This window comes from Populus alba, chromosome 1 (assembly GCF_005239225.2).
Source record: "Populus alba chromosome 1, ASM523922v2, whole genome shotgun sequence".
Taxonomy (NCBI): Eukaryota; Viridiplantae; Streptophyta; class Magnoliopsida; order Malpighiales; family Salicaceae; genus Populus; species Populus alba.
This window is the reverse complement of record NC_133284.1, coordinates 36,447,823-36,464,421: the sequence shown is the minus strand read 5'-3', so window position 1 is coordinate 36,464,421 and position 16,599 is coordinate 36,447,823. Positions and strand designations below refer to the sequence as shown.

Below are 16,599 nucleotides of genomic sequence, written 5' to 3'. Positions count from 1 at the left end.
AATTCATCGTTAATGTGTTTGATGAGCTTGAAAACATAGGTCAACAAAAGTTGTGTCATAGTCACCATGTTTTCGATAAGCTTGAAAACATAGATTATCTAAATGTATTTTCTTGCTAAGCGAATTATGTTTTTTTTTTTCTTTTTTTTTACTATTTTTTTAATGTATTATCGTTAGGTGATATTCTTAATTAGTTTTTAATTTAATGAAACTAGATCTCTTTTCCTCTCCTCGGGAAAACTAAACTAAACATAAGGATATTTTGAAAAAAAAAATACTTTTACCTTTCCAAAGTTTTCACTATATAACTCTTTTTATCTATAGTTTTATAAATTATAATTTGCATACCTTTGTTTTTTTATGCTTATAACATTTTACATCCTCATTTAATGATGCAGAAAAAAATCAATAAAATAATTTGAAAAAAAATATAGATCTTATTATTTTTTAAATAATGACTAAATAGCTCATGCATTGTTAATTTTACAACTTTACCAATTATTTCAACAATTTTACCAAAAAAAACCTATATGTTGCGGATGTAAAAGAAGCCAGAAACAAATGTAACTCCAAACTCAAATCCAATCTCTACAATTCTAGAATACACACGGATGATGCCGAACATAATCAATTTTTTTTAAAAAAAAAAATAACAGGCACAAACATCACCAATTTAGAAGAGAAAGCACACGACATAATCAAATTTTTTTAAAAAAAAAAAAACAGGCACAAACATCACCAATTTAGAAGAGAAAGCACACGAGCTTGTTGGTGAATCGGTGCTCCTCTATGGGCAATAAACACTTTTAACACCAATTTGATATGAGAATTTTCTAGCTTTCTAATGTGTATCATATAGATTTTCTCATAATAAGTAGCATAGATAGAAGCATATTATATAAAAAAATCATTAAACATAACCCACTTGCATTGAAAGCTTTCTGGTTAGAGAGAGAATAAAGCTATTGGGTGCACTGTATATGCTCCACGAAGTGGTTTATATGCAATCTAACCTTGCATTTTCATAACTCCATTAACAATTGAAAAAATTTATTAGTTTTTCCATAATTGTCTAGGCATAGCCATCAAGTTTTGGCTTATGCTCAAACTTTATCAACCTTAACAATCATTGATTGGCTTCTTGTGCATCCTTAGTCAACTAGATTTTATAAATAGTAACTTATAAAAATCAATTTAAGATGTTTTAGGGCTTTGAAAATAATTAATTTATAACTCACAGTATAATTGAAATTGTGTCCTAAATGGAAAGAAAACAAATCAATTAAACAAATTATGCATACATAAATATAATTTTGATTTTGGTGATATTATGTGTTTATAAGAGAAAAGGAAGAAATTGCATGATGTTTTTTAATGGAGTGATTTTGTAGTTTACAAGTTGGTGTTATATTTTTATATATATAATTTATGAAACTATAAAGGGAAAGTGTTATAAAGTGTAAATCTTAAAAGTAGGGGTGAGCAAAAAAACTAGGAGAAAAAACCAAATAAACATAAAGATTTCCGATTTGATTCAGGGTCGGTTTTAAACTTTTAAACCCATTCAAACTTAACTAAATTAGTTCAATTTGAACCCTAAATCAAACCCATGTATAAAAGGCTTTGTTTTTCTAAAACCATAATTTCATGTACCCCTGTAACCTTTACTCCCTCACCTCCTTTTGTCTTTGCAACCCGCTCTCTCAAACTCTCTCGTAACCTTCTTCCCTCATCCTTTGTCTTTTGTCTCTTCTTTTTATCTCTAGCATCTTAAGAGCGACATAACCTTTCTCTTCTTTATAACTTTCTTCCTTAACTCCATATACCATTATAAGGTTCAATGTTCATAATAACTTTAAAAATTTCTTCTGAGATGGCATGTATGGATTTTGCTGGGTAGGTTACCAAATTTGCATGTTTTTTTAAAATCTAATTATGAAATTTTAATGATCTTGGTCTTAATTGAAAGTTTTGATTTTGCAAATTGATGAAGGTTCTTAACACTATTCTTCATTGTTCTTTTTTTTGTTTATTAAAAAAATTTTCTTATTATTGTTCTTCATTGTTGTTGTTGTTTTTTTTTTTTTTTATGGGGATCTACAATATCATTGATGATTTGACATGTTCATATGATCTTTTCTTAAATTTCTTTTTTTATTTTTTTTTCTTTTGATTTTTCTTGTAATTTATTATCCGTGTATGTAATTTTTCTTAAGGATCATTCATGGTAAGAGGAGAGAGTTGAATCCGAAATAAGTCTTTGTTTTTGCAAGGATTTAGTTTTATTGTTTTTATACAAAAACATGAAAACCAGTTTGATGCATCAGTAGAAAGCCTTACAAAAAACTCACTCATTAAAACATATGTTTTGCCAGTTTTATACAAAACTAAACCAAACCTAATCAAAACTGGTCGGTTTGAACCAATTATGAGTTTGGTTCGGTTCTAAATCCTTAAAAAATTCTGGTTTAGCTAATGATTTTAATTTAAAACCAAATCAAATAAAAAACGATCACCTCTAATTAGAAGTCTCAAAGTGTTTTTTTTCCAAATATTTTAAAAACATTACCTTTATATCTTATAAATTTGTAGAAATAATTATAAAACAATATTTTAGGAATTTAATTGTATCATTCATCAACATGATATTTTAACTAATTCTTAGAGTCATCAAACATGATATCTAAATATTATAGGAATCAACTTTTTTAAAATACTAAACAAAATACATTAGAAATAACTACATTATTGATATGTGTCACATTGCCATTCAAATCAAATTTTTCTTAACTTAAAGAAAATATCTAGTGTTGCTAATGTTTTTTCAAGAAAAAGAAAAATTAAATTGTGTGAGGTTTGACTTGATGTAACCAATCAACTTGGCGGATTTGAAGATAACTTTAATGACTAGTAAAAACATAGTTTAACTCAAAATAAATATTCAAGATCAAAATTATTCTCATAGATAATAAGACAACATATTAGATTAATTCAAGTCAATTCGGGTTAACTAATTAATTTCTATATTTATTGTGCAATGCTTTTCCCGCGTGAAATAGATTATGTTAAATTCATTTTTTCATTTTTATTTTTATCTATCAAAAGACAACATCAACCCTATGAACATATAGTACTCTTGGTTTTTCATTTTTTTTAAGAACAAGACATCGACTCAATCACTCTTGAAATGAAAGATCTCAAAGCATTTTTGCAAGGGTGAATTCATCATTTCAGTTAAGTGAAAATTTGCTTTTAAGAGTACTAAATTAATTTCATTATACAAAAAGCTTATAAAAGAATAGGGATGTCTCTCTATAATTATAAAATAACAAATGAACCATATAAAAATATAAATCCACCCTTATAATCCATTGCAAATAGATTTTTTAAGGATAAAAATATAATTTCACTAAAAAAATAGAGATATGATATCTCTTAATAATAATTGTAGAATAACAAATGATCTCTATAAAAATACAAATTTACTCTTATATTTATCGCAAATAATTTTTTTTAAATAAAAATATAATTTCATTATTACAACACAATAAACCAATATTACTTTACAATACTTTTCCAACTTGAAAATAAACCGATATTACTTTACAATACTTTTCTAACTTGAAATAGGATGTGATGATTTTCAGTGGCGAAATCTTGTTACCAACTTTCAACTCTTTCCTTCGTCTCTAATTTAATACTGCTAATAGTCATTGAATTGTACTGTTCTATAACATTAACCCCTGCACTATCAGAATATGCAATCAAGTCCTTAACTTTAAGTTTTTGACAAGCATATCCTTTTATAAAATTCCAGCCAATTTTACTATTAATTATCATGTACTAAATAAGATGGTTAATTTTAAACTCTCAAATTGTGATTCATTATTAATTAGTCCAGGAGTAAACTATTTTATTTTCTCTAGTACTCATAGAAATCATGAGACTATATAATTCCAATCTCCTGTTAAAAAAATCATAGAAAACAATCATGATAACATGCAATATATAAGGTTTTATAAGTTACAAGATAAATGATAAATCACTAAAATATCCAAGATAATTAAAATAAAATAACTCTTTAATAAATATTACAAAAACAATAATACATTATACTTTTTTAAGATAAAAAATTCTCTCTGTAATTTCTTAGAAGTTTGTACTTAAGTTATATGGACTTGAATTAAAACTTAATAGACAAATGCATTAAAATAAGTTTAAGAAACAAGGAGCTTAATTGCAAATAATTAATAGTTGAAGGCTTAATATGATAGAACTAACATAGTACAGGAACTAAAAATATCATTAATAATTTAAAACACCTCATCCACAGGAACTAAAAATATCATTAATAATTTAAAAACACCTCATGGCTCATCCTCTTTCTTCTGACTCTACCTCCTCATTACCTACACCCAATCCAATCAAATAAAGCTTCAACAAAAAAAACCCTTTAAAATCCCCAAATCCCCCATTTTGATCTAAAAAACCCAACGAATCCAAATCATGGGAACCGAAATAACAGAGCCGTTACTAGTCGACTCCAAGGACACAATCAACACCGTGGACTCTACTGAAATCATTCCAGAATGGAAGGATCAGATCACGATAAGAGGGCTAGTAGTGAGCGCTGTATTAGGAGTACTATTTTGTATCATCACACACAAGCTGAATTTAACGGTGGGGATTATCCCGTCGTTGAATGTAGCAGCTGGTTTGCTTGGTTTCTTCTTTGTTAAATCATGGACTGGACTCTTATCCAGGTTAGGTTTTTCTGTTTCTCCTTTTACCAAACAGGAGAATACCGTTATCCAAACTTGCGTCGTCGCTTGCTATGGCCTCGCCTTTAGCGGTAACCGCCGTTACTTTGATATAGAGATACAGTTATTAGTGTACATAGAGGTTGATAATTATTTCATTTTTGTTAATAATTTTAGATCAGGTTAGCTAATTAATTGTATTGTTGTAATTTATTTATAATTGATGATTAGTTTGTTAATCCATTCTTTGAAGAGGAAAGAGGAGGTTAGGATAGTTAATTTTGTTAGAATTACATTTTTTTAACTGTACTTGATTTTAATGGTGACAGGAGGATTCGGTTCGTATTTGATTGCTTTGGACGAGAAAACATATAAATTGATCGGTACAGATTACCCTGGGAACCGAGCCGAAGATGTTAAGAATCCGGGATTGGGGTGGATGATTGGATTTTTGTTTGTTGTTAGTTTCCTCGGGCTTTTTAGTCTTGCTCCGCTTCGTAAGGTAGCTTTAAACATCATTCTTTTTGAGATTTTTAAAGTATATGCTGCTGCTAGCATGTTAAAATGGCGATGTTACTGAGAATCATCTTGTATCCGTTTGTTTTTGTTCGATGTTGTTTCAATTAAACTGCTACTTGCATCTATTCTTGGATACATTTTGAGTAGTTTCTAGACATTTGCAACAGATTTTGGTGGTTATGACCGCATAAAATCTGAAAAAGGCTTACTTGTGCTCGAACTGTTCCATGTATACTATTACTCTTGTGGCGTTTAGTGGGAACCATGATATTATTGTGTAATTGATTCTCATATTCTCATTATATTTTGTGATGAAATGATAGGTTATGGTCATGGATTACAAGCTTACATATCCCAGTGGTACAGCCACAGCAATGTTGATAAATAGTTTTCACACAAACACAGGAGCAGAACTTGCTGGGTGAGTGCTGGATGTATCGAGTTCGTCATTATTTTGTAGGTCTTGTATGGTGTCTCTTGATTTAAAGTTGCTGGAAGATGTTATTAGAAAATATCAAAATCAGTGAAGAAAATTTAAACAATTCTGGAGAAAATGTATAAAGAACGAGATTTGTTTGTTTGTAGGATTATTAAAGAACATGAATGGTACTGCCGCATACGAAGTAAATCTAATAATCATGATTTTTTTTCTCTAAAGTTTATGTTTTTTTTTTTTTTCCTTTTTTGGCTGCTACAGTTTGTTGAGTGGTTTGGTAGTCAGAATAGCTGAATTAACAAAAAGTGAGTTTCCTAATTTATATCTATTTTTAATGACTTTTAACAGGAAGCAAGTCAGTTGTCTTGGAAAGTATTTAAGCATAAGTTTGGTTTGGAGCTGCTTTAAGTGGTTCTTCAGTGGTATTGGGGATTCATGTGGGTTTGATAATTTTCCCAGCCTTGGTTTGACGCTATTCAAGAACACGTAAGCTTTTAATGACATGCATGTTTTTTGGACAGTGAATTACATTTTGGTTGGGTTGCTTTGTTGAGGAACTTGAGAGAGGGCCTACACATGTTATTTTCTTTTCTTCCTTTTCCCTGGATACAAAATTGAAGTTCAGCATTGCTGTATCAAATGTGTATCAGTGATGTTACTTGTTTCTCACATGACTCTCTTTATGCAGGTTTTTCTTTGATTTCAGTCCAACATATGTTGGATGTGGCCTTATTTGTCCTCACATAGTCAACTGCTCAGTTCTTCTTGGGGCCATCATCTCATGGGGTTTCCTCTGGCCCTTCATTTCCCAACATGCTGGGGTCTGGTATCCAGCTGACCTCAGTAGCAATGATTTTAAGGGTCTTTATGGATACAAGGTATGGAGAATAACCATTTTTCTTCTGAAACATATCCTCAAGTTTCAACAAAATGACTTTTACTGTAAAAGGGTTTTGACTTTGCATGGCTTTGCATCTTGAGGTTTTTCCTTAAGAGGATGTAAGCCACCACATTAATTTTTTGCATGCTATATATGGATTAGTACTACTGCCGGAGCAACATACAAGTTCCTGAAGTTTATAAACTTCCAACTTTCACGTGTATTTATTTAGCATGCTGAAATTATTGGATTTGGTCTCCAATTAATGACAATGACTGTGACATCTTCACCTTGTATTATATATTCACTCTTCAGTCCTTCCCCCATTGTGGCTCCTCAGTCCTCACATAGACCTGGTCCATCCACTGTTCATCACTAGAATTGGGCTGGTTGATGAATAGTTGTTATTGAATTTTGCTTGCATGGCTGTGCCTTGGGGATGTTGTCTGAATGAGTTTCCTTTCACACTGTTTGCAGGTTTTCATAGCAATTGCCCTTATCCTTGGGGATGGTCTTTATAATTTGATCAAGATAATTATCATAACTATCAAGGAAATGTGCAACAAACGCACCATGCAGAACCTTCCAATTGTCAGTGAGGTTCAAGGTAATAATTCATAGAGTCTCCATTTGTGAAATGTAATCACGTGATCTTGTTACCAATAGGCCTTTGGCTTGGTGGTAGGCTGGTCGTGGCCCCTTGGTAAAAATTAAAAAACTGAAAGATCTTGTCTCGTCTGCCATGTTTCTCAAATGTGTCTGGCATTTATCAAGTGTGCTCATGTTTGAACTATTAACGTAATGTTGAACTGCTATTCTTTTTCTCCCAAATTTGTTTTGAGGAAAATTGGCTAGTTCAAGAAACTGCTCGAGTTGCAGAAGTGTAGTTTCTCCTTCAGGAAGAATCTCTTGTCTTCTGCACCAATTATTGTCATTAACATCCTTCAAGTTTTGTGTCTGTGCTGAACATCATGCATGATTTTTTTGTAGCACAAGCATATCCTGAGGCTATTAAGTTCAAGAGATGAATTATAATTACTCTTTCTGTCATTGCATTGATATTTTGTTAAATGCTGTATTTAACAATGTTCAATTATTTTGATCGATATACTTGTTGAGAAACATGTGCTGTTGATTTTTGGGAACCGCAGTCAGACTAAAAGATTGGTTCCTATGTGACCAAAACCAAAAGAAGAAGATCTGTCCCTAAATGTTACCTAATTAACAATAACTTATTGGATTCTTATATTGTTTCCTGAGTTCTGTTACAAAATGATTTTTGAGACATCTGATTTTACCTGCATTGAAGAGTACTTTCGTATCTAAATCTATCAGCGATGCTTTTTATTTCTCTGGCCCTACTAAAGCTTAATCTTCATTACACACTGATTTCATGTAGCAATTACTGAGACTGCCATTTTCATAAGATAATATTTATGCATTGTCAGCATTTTCCTTCATCAACAGATGCGTATAGTTAGTATCATCTTCAACATTTTAACTCTTGGTTGCATGCCCTCTTTCTTATTTGAATATAGCTGTTTTGTGTTCTGGAATAATTGTTTTCATGCGTCACTTGGCAGATAGTGAGACTTCCAAATTGCTACTGGAGCAAAGAAAAAGAGATGAGGTGTTTCTGAAAGATAGGATACCCACCTGGTTGGTGGCTGCTGGATATGTCGGTCTGGCTGCAATATCAACCGCAGTGATTCCAGTCATCTTTCCACCAATGAAGTGGTATTTGGTTCTCTGTTCATACATTATTGCCCCTGCTCTTGCCTTCTGCAACTCCTATGGAACTGGACTGACAGACTGGAACTTGACATCAACATATGGAAAGATCGGTCTTTTTATCATTGCTTCACTGGTTGGTTCCGATGGAGGAGTTGTAGCTGGGCTAGCAGCTTCTGGGGTGATGATGTCCATTGTCTCCACCGCCGCTGATCTAATGCAGGATTTCAAGACTGGTTACCTCACTCTATCATCAGCCAAGTCTATGTTTGTGAGCCAGTTGGTAGGAACAGCCATGGGTTGTGTCATTGCTCCACTGACTTTCTGGTTGTTTTGGAGTGCTTTTGATATCGGAGACCCCGATGGCCCTTACAAAGCTCCATATGCCGTGATATTCAGGGAAATGGCTATCTTGGGTATTGAGGGCTTCTCAGAGTTACCCGAACATTGCCTGGCATTATGTTGCGGATTCTTTGTAGCTGCTCTAGTTATCAACCTTCTAAGGGACGTGACTCCCAAGAAGATATCGCAGTTCATTCCTATTCCAATGGCCATGGCAGTCCCATTTTACATCGGAGCTTACTTTGCAATTGACATGTTTGTTGGGACAGTGATATTGTTTGTGTGGGAGAGAATAAATAGGAAGGACGCTGAGGATTATTCTGGGGCAGTCGCTTCTGGTTTGATATGCGGTGATGGGATTTGGACAATACCATCAGCAATTCTCGCTATTTTTAGGATCAACCCACCCATCTGCATGTACTTTGGGCCTTCTTTGAGCGGGTGAGCACGGAAACCTCCGCCTGTGTTGTATGTATTGTAGCTGTACCTCCTTTTAACTGAAATACTTTATATTTCATTCTGTAAATCTGTATGTTATATTTGATGGCTCAAGTATATCGGGCATGGCTTGAGATAAAAAAAAAATAAAAAAAAAATGGTGAAAAATCTGATTTTCATGTGAGATGTGTTTGCCTCGCTTAAAAAATGGATGAAAACAAGGTTCTGATTAAATTCCCTGTTTTCTCAAGTATTAAATAATTTTTTCGGCAACAAATTAGTCTGTGAGCAGTAACAAATGTTGCAGGGGTCTAACATCTTTACCTCCTCCCGCAAGTAAACATGTTTGTGACCAGTTTTGGGGTTTGTTTATGCCTCTTCGAGGGAATAAAAAAAAAAAAAAAAAAAAAAAAAAAAATAAAAAAAAAAAAAAAACTAAAAGGTGTGGTACAGTAGCAAAGGTGTGATTTAGGATTATAGCAGTGAAATTATGTTTTTGTCCTTTAAAAAAAATGGTTTTAACTGGCCTTGGGACGTAAAATAGTTCTTTTCTTGTGGTTTATTTCTCATTATAGAATTATTAAGGGATATGTCAGTTTTTTCACAATTTTCTTACATGAATAAATTACTTGAAATACCTTTAGAAGCAAAGGAAAAAAAAAAACCCTATGATTTAAGGATAATTTTTTTTTTTTTAATGAACAATATAAGGACTCAATTCCTGTTGGAATTAAAATTCTCTAGCTTGGCTTACAAGGGTTTTTTTTATATATATAATTTTATAAAGGAATTTTTTATAATAATTATTTGATCCTCGTGGCAATGCGGTAATATTATAAATGAAATAAAACAAAAAAGTTCTTGATGTAATGCAAAAATCAGCCATTTCGTTGTCTTCACTCTAATGGTGAAAACTGTTTTTCCGTCATGTCATTCGATTAGTCTCGGCATCTTCCTTTCTAGATGATATGTGTATGGTGATTTTGTCTAGTTTAGTACCGAGTTGGTTTTCTTTTTTCTTCATTTCTCTTCTTCACCTCGATTTGCATGCCGCCCTTGAAAAATTAACAACCTTTCAATTTATTTTCCCTTTAGATTTTGTCTTTGTTTTTTTTTGTAATTGCAATTTTTTTTGTTTGAAACAATCATTTCAAATTAAAAATTATTTCTAATTTTACCCTTCATTTTTTTCATCTCTTATACTTGGTCCTCATTCTTTTAATTGTTATCTTTTTTTTTTATTTGTGAAGATTTATAAAATTGATTTTTTTTTTTAATTTCATCCCACATTTATTTTTCTATCGAGTCCAATTCTCATTCTTTTTATTGTTTTTTTAATGCTTTGATAAGTTTTTTAGATTAAGTTTTTTTTTCTAGATTTTATCCTTTAACATTGAATTGGTTGGAAATTGGGCTTCCTGATTGGGCTCAAGTCTGAGATTTTACAAGTTTAACCCAGGGGTAGGAGATTCCTTCAGGTTTGCTTGGTTTTTAATGTTAATAAATTAGGGTTATCCTTTTATGTTATTAAATTAATCGAACTTATTAATCTCAGTTGACTCAATAACTTGAGTTACTAATTTCTTTTATTTTTTTTTATAAATACTAGCATCGCCTTGAATTTGTTCTTCTTATATTCAGAAAAATTTAGTTTGGTCCGTGATGTTGCACCTGCCAATAATATAAGCTTTTTAGGGTCAATTTTTTTTAAAAAAAATTAAATATTTTTTCATTTTCAGCCTTTGATATTTGGCTCATTATAATTGAAGTTTTTAATTTATTTTGACGTCGATTTCATGAATTTATCATGATCTCACACTCCAAATATGAATTTTATAGATTAATCATTGTTGTCCCGTGTTAATTAAATATACTGTTATTTTAATATAATTTTTTTAAAAATATATTATAAAAATATATCACCATCTAATCTAAGTATTTCAAAGACACTCCAACCATCGTACATTAAATTTCTAACATCCTCGTAATTTTCTTTTCAAAGTTGAAAGAAAGAACATCCGCCCTACCGCGAAGGGCGGGACAAAAAGCTAGGGAGAGCTGTGAACTGGCAATGAAAAGTCCAAGTGAAAAGAAAAGATGCTGCCATCACCACATGCTTAAAAACAAGTTTCCGAAAATGACTGAGCCACTTGTCGAGATTGATGCTTGCTAGCGGCAGCAGCAGCCTCTGGGTTTTCTTCGTCTAATCAGCGGAACAATTGTAGCCGTCAACATTGGATGTTTTCTTTCAAGTTTGGTAATTGCCAACCAAACACTTGTTTTATGCCTTTAAATATTTTTTGCTGCTTTTGGTAAAGCATATCTGAATACTCAAGAAGGCTACTTGTTTTGAATACTTTATTACCATGAGACATCATTAAGCACAGCAATGATACACTCTATCTGCTCTCTTTTCTTTATTTTACTTTTCTTTTTTAAAAAGATTGATTGCTTGCACCGATCATCCCTTCGATTTACAGAAATACATCCAGCTTTTGCTGATATCATGAGCGCTGCTGAGGCCCTTTGGAGGAAGGGAAAAAATATTCAAAGAAATTCGCTCATCTTACAGCCTCTTAAGTTAACATTGCTGTCACGAGACAGATCATAGAACTTGGATAATGGATGTTGATGGAATACCCTTTCCCTGTCTTCAAGTTATAAAAATCCACCTCCAAATTATTTAGAAATAAATTTACTCGTATCAATGGATTTAGACGTGCTTTTTGCTTATATGGGGATAGTATTTCTTTTTATTTCTTAAAATTCATGGCTTTTATATCCTTTCTGGATCCATCCCCTCCTTTCGACACCAAACACGTCGCTCTTCTTTCTCCTTGTGTGCTTTTACATGATTAATTATCATTTGCTTCACCGGAACGAATATCGTAGCCCTAGGCGAGCTTTTCCATGCTTTGAAAAACTCGTGCATCTTTTTTCCAGAGAGAACCAGAGGGGGGGAAACAGGATCAGTTTAGGTGAATGGAGGAGGGCTGGGTTTCTTGCAAGACGTACAGAACAGAGACATGTGGCAAGAAGAAGATGGATGAAAAGTACAGCCATTCTTGTTTTTTGCACTAATTGAGAAGTCAGTGCTTTTGAACTGTTGCACAAAATAGATTCTCAGAGTGAAAGAGAAATCTAATTCTCAAGACATCACACTAAAAATGTATGCACGTCAAGCACATGGCGAGGATGGCGACCTCTTATGGTGGGCTTATCAGCCTCCAAATCTAATGGAATCTATCCATAAAAATCGCTTGATACGTTGGTGATTCTAAACCAATCATTTCTCTGTTATCTCTAAATTATTGCACCACTTTTGCCCTGAAATTAACCTAATCTAGTCTGGTTAACCTTCAGTTGTTTTCTTTTATTGGCCGTGAAAACCCACCAAAAAGCGGGGAAGTAAACAAGGATGGAGTCAATAATACATGGCAAACACAGAATAAAAGGGAAAAAACAAGTTTATTTTCGAGCAAATTGATCGATGCAGAGAGCCAACAGAAAGGGATAACTCATGGGTGCGGTAGATGTGACACAAGGATAATGGTGAGGTCCATCTTATCATCAAAAGGAGCCATTTCAGTTAGAGATTCTGGCTTTATTGGAGCTCAGCGACTGGTGGATGTGGCTCCTATTCAATGCGGTGGAGCAACCTTTTCTTCCCATTTTCATTCCTCCTAATCCCTACAGTCGGTCCATTTCGTCGAGGAATATCACAATAATCTAAGGTAGAAAAGGACATTGCATAGATTTTGTGCTGTGTAAGTTTTTTCATGTTACTCTCTCAGCTTTTCACTCGAAAACTTTCCATGGTAAGATCGCTGGTGCAGCCCTTTGCAGTGAAAATGACAAATTAATGCATTGCATGGGGTGTCTTTGTCCCACAGCCCTGCCTCTTGCTCAAAGCAAAGCAAGGGTAATTCCAGCTCCCAACCCCAGCTAACGTGGACCCAGCATTTAACCTCCCTTCGGCAAAAGCTCCATTTTTCTTTTCAAAAATTAATCACCAGAACCTTTTACTTTTAACCTTTTTCACATTCATCCCTCTTTTTTATTTTCATTCATTTCAATCCTTTTACTGCATACGCCTGTACTCGATCTTGTTGATTCCTCAATCCGATATCCCATTAAACAAGCACACCTTAATTATCGTCGGTTGATTCAGATAAAGAATCTAAACCATGCCACTTGTTCAATCTATAATGAATAAAAATACATTAAATTCTTAAATTTAATAAAAAATAAAAAAAATAATTTGGTTAGTTGTAAATATTAAATAAAAAAAATGATATTTCTTGAAATTGAAGATTACGTACCAATATATCCTGGGAAAAAAATTAATTCTGTTTTTTAAATAAAGAAAAATCCAAGAATTGTTTTTTCTAGGATTAGGATATGAGATTCCAATCTTCTTCTTTTTTTTATTTTCATTATTTAAAATTTATTTTATTTTTATCAATAACCAAATTATTTTTCATTAATTTATAATAATTTAATTTAATTTAATGTATTTTATTTTTATTTATTATAAATCATAGACAATATGGCATGATCTAGATACTACTCTATTTGAGTCAACTAATGGCAATTTAGTTAAACTATGGGACTCGCTTAACTGAGTTAGATGGAGGGTTCAAAAATGACGGAATTACATACATGAGAATGGGACAATTTCCCCTTTACATTTTCTTAAAATTCATATTAGTCCTTAATAGTTTTAGAATTTTGAATTTGCTCCCTTTTCTTCCATGAAATTTGCCTCTCATGCTTTTGATCCATCACTCCATGACATATCTACTAAAGAGTACTTTAATCTCAATAATTATAATTCAAGTATCATTTAAATATATATTATTTTGCATTTTACCGTTCATTTCTTTTTTAATCTAACATTACATTATAAAGTAAAATAATAATAGTGATGGATAAATATGTGTGTTATATTTTTGTCAAGTCCATGTTTAAAAGAAGCAAAGGTAGGGTGATAGCTCAACATATTTTGATTTGATAAAATACCAAATCCAAATTAAATGAGCCTAGCTTGCTTTCATGTTCAATATCATTGAACTCAGCTACACACTGAACTTGAGTACATAAAATCTGGCGAGCTGTCAAACCTAATATTATCAAGCTCAGCTACATACTGAGTCCGAGTATGATGAATTGAAAAACTCAATATCATTAAGTTTAGCATCATGACAAGTCTAAATGGATAAAGACCTGATGATCTGTTTAGGCCTCATATTAAACCACAAGACTTTGTTTGATTAATTTTATGACCTTTAACTTAAAATGTTAAGGTCAATGATATACATTCCCTCACGCCTCTAAGTGTATAAAGATTTTTCAAAGGCCGACCACTTTTTCATCAACATTAATGTTGATGTAATTGATAATGTATAAAGATCTCTTAAGAGCCTGTCATATTTCTATCAATATTAATATTGCATAAGAGATATTCTTATCAACGTTAATATTGTGTAAGAGATATTTTCTCTCTCGTTAATGTTTTTAAGAGAAAATGAAAGTCCACCCTTTCTAGTGAAAAAAATAAGATTCAGATGTTATAAATACCCCCTGAATAACCTCGGTAAAAAGGTACATATTTTTTTTTCTTTTTATTCTCTTATTTTTACATAGTATTTATAACACATGATTAAGAACAAACACTTGTTTTTTTTTTTTTTTTTAAGAATCTAAAGTTCATTCTCTTATTTATTGTAATTTTTTTATTAAAAGTTAATGATTTTATTATTAGAGACTCTTAAAATCCTATAAAAAAACTGTTTTGCTGGTATCTAATTCTCCATTACCAACCATTAACTTTTTGAACTCTAAAGAATAAAATATAAACATGAATAAGTGATCACCTTTTATCCTAATACTAGAATATATTTAATTTTGAAATATCATCAAATATTTATCAAAATAGCATTTTTAATTTTATCATTTTTAACTACTAATCCTACCTCCACCGCCGAGGATTAAGTAGCGGTTGCTTTTCAAATAGCTTTTTGTAAATCATTTTTGATATCGATCAAAAAGTACTAACTCAATTTTAGGAATTTTGTTGGTTTGGCAGCAATGCCAAACAGGCTCCAAGTAGAAACTTGTATATGCTAACTAGAAGGGTTGTTGTACAGACCATAAAACCATGTAAAAGAGAAATAAAAATAATTTTTCATCTTATAACTAAAAAAAGTAAAGGGATATCTAATAATTAAAAAGTGAAGGAATATTTAATAATTTTTATCTTATAAAAATATTATCTTTCCAACTTGTCAAAATATCATTAAGGATTTAAATTCTAAACGATAATACACATGAAAACAAATCTATTTCCTGCCATGATTAAAAATGATATTGTGACAATAATTATTTTTTAAAAAGATAAAAATATTTTTCATCTTATAACTACAAAAAGTAAAGGGATATCTAATAATTAAAAACTGAAGGGATATCTAATAATTTTTATCTTATAAAAATATTATCTTTGCCACCTTGTTAAAATATCATTAAGGATTTGAATTCTAAATGGTAATGCACATGAAACAAATCTATTTTCTGTCATGATTAAAAACAGTATTGTGATAATAATTTTTTTTAAAACAATAAATATATTTTTCATCTTATAACTAAAAAAAGTAAAGGGATATCTAATAATTTCTATCTTATAAAAATATTATCTTTCCAGCTTGTCAAAATATCATTAAGGATTTGAATTCTAAACCATAATTCAAACATGAAACAAATCTACTTCTTATCATGATTAAAAATGGTATTGTTATAATAATTTTTTTTAAAAAAATATTTTTGTTTGAAAATGTATTTAAATATTTTTTTTTTTTAAAATTTATTTTTAAAATTAACACATCAAAATGATCTTAAAAACATAAAAAAAATTATTTTTTTAAAATAATATTTTTAAAATATAAAAAACAAATTCTAATTATATTATCACAAGAAAAGAAAAGAAAAGAAGGCATATTGATGTCAATTCAAGTGGTTTGCTTGGACCTGCAAGTCAAGTATACCTCGAAGCAAACATGATCATAAGAAAATGTATCGTATTGAAAATGGTAAGATATGAAAGATGATCAAAGCCAATGAATTATGAGTTTACGACTTTTTGTGCCAGAATAAATGCATCCCTCCAACTAAATTCTGTCCACTGCTCCTTGTCCCATTTTCCCTAATGATGTCGGCTCCTTCCGTCTAATCGACGGTGTCGACTTTTGAACTGTGCTTGATATATTGCTTAAATTACCTGAGCTCACTGCTCAGACTTCACAGAAAGCTGAGAGGTCAAGGCTCCATTGATATTATTAGGACAAAGCTGTACTGTACGGATTAAAATAAATGACTGAGTTACGAGTTACGCGACACTCGAGAGAAGGGCATTTATATCATGTACGTACACCTTCAATGGTTTGGTCAACAGACATAGTAATCGCCCCTCCTAGATCTATGGGAAGATTTATCCGTCT

General features: G+C 31.5%; 1 protein-coding gene across 1 annotated transcript; it reads left to right on the top strand.

The window, feature by feature from the left end:
- The first annotated feature begins 4,374 nt into the window (after window positions 1–4,374).
- On the top strand, window positions 4,375–9,290 carry LOC118055282 (probable metal-nicotianamine transporter YSL6). Its single transcript, XM_035067130.2, has 7 exons — window positions 4,375–4,852; window positions 5,090–5,262; window positions 5,603–5,700; window positions 6,064–6,201; window positions 6,404–6,593; window positions 7,073–7,202; window positions 8,179–9,290. The coding sequence occupies exons 1-7, from the start codon at window positions 4,507–4,509 to the stop codon at window positions 9,111–9,113; spliced, it is 2,010 nt and encodes a 669-aa protein (XP_034923021.1). The 5' UTR covers window positions 4,375–4,506; the 3' UTR covers window positions 9,114–9,290.
- Window positions 9,291–16,599: the final 7,309 nt, after the last annotated feature.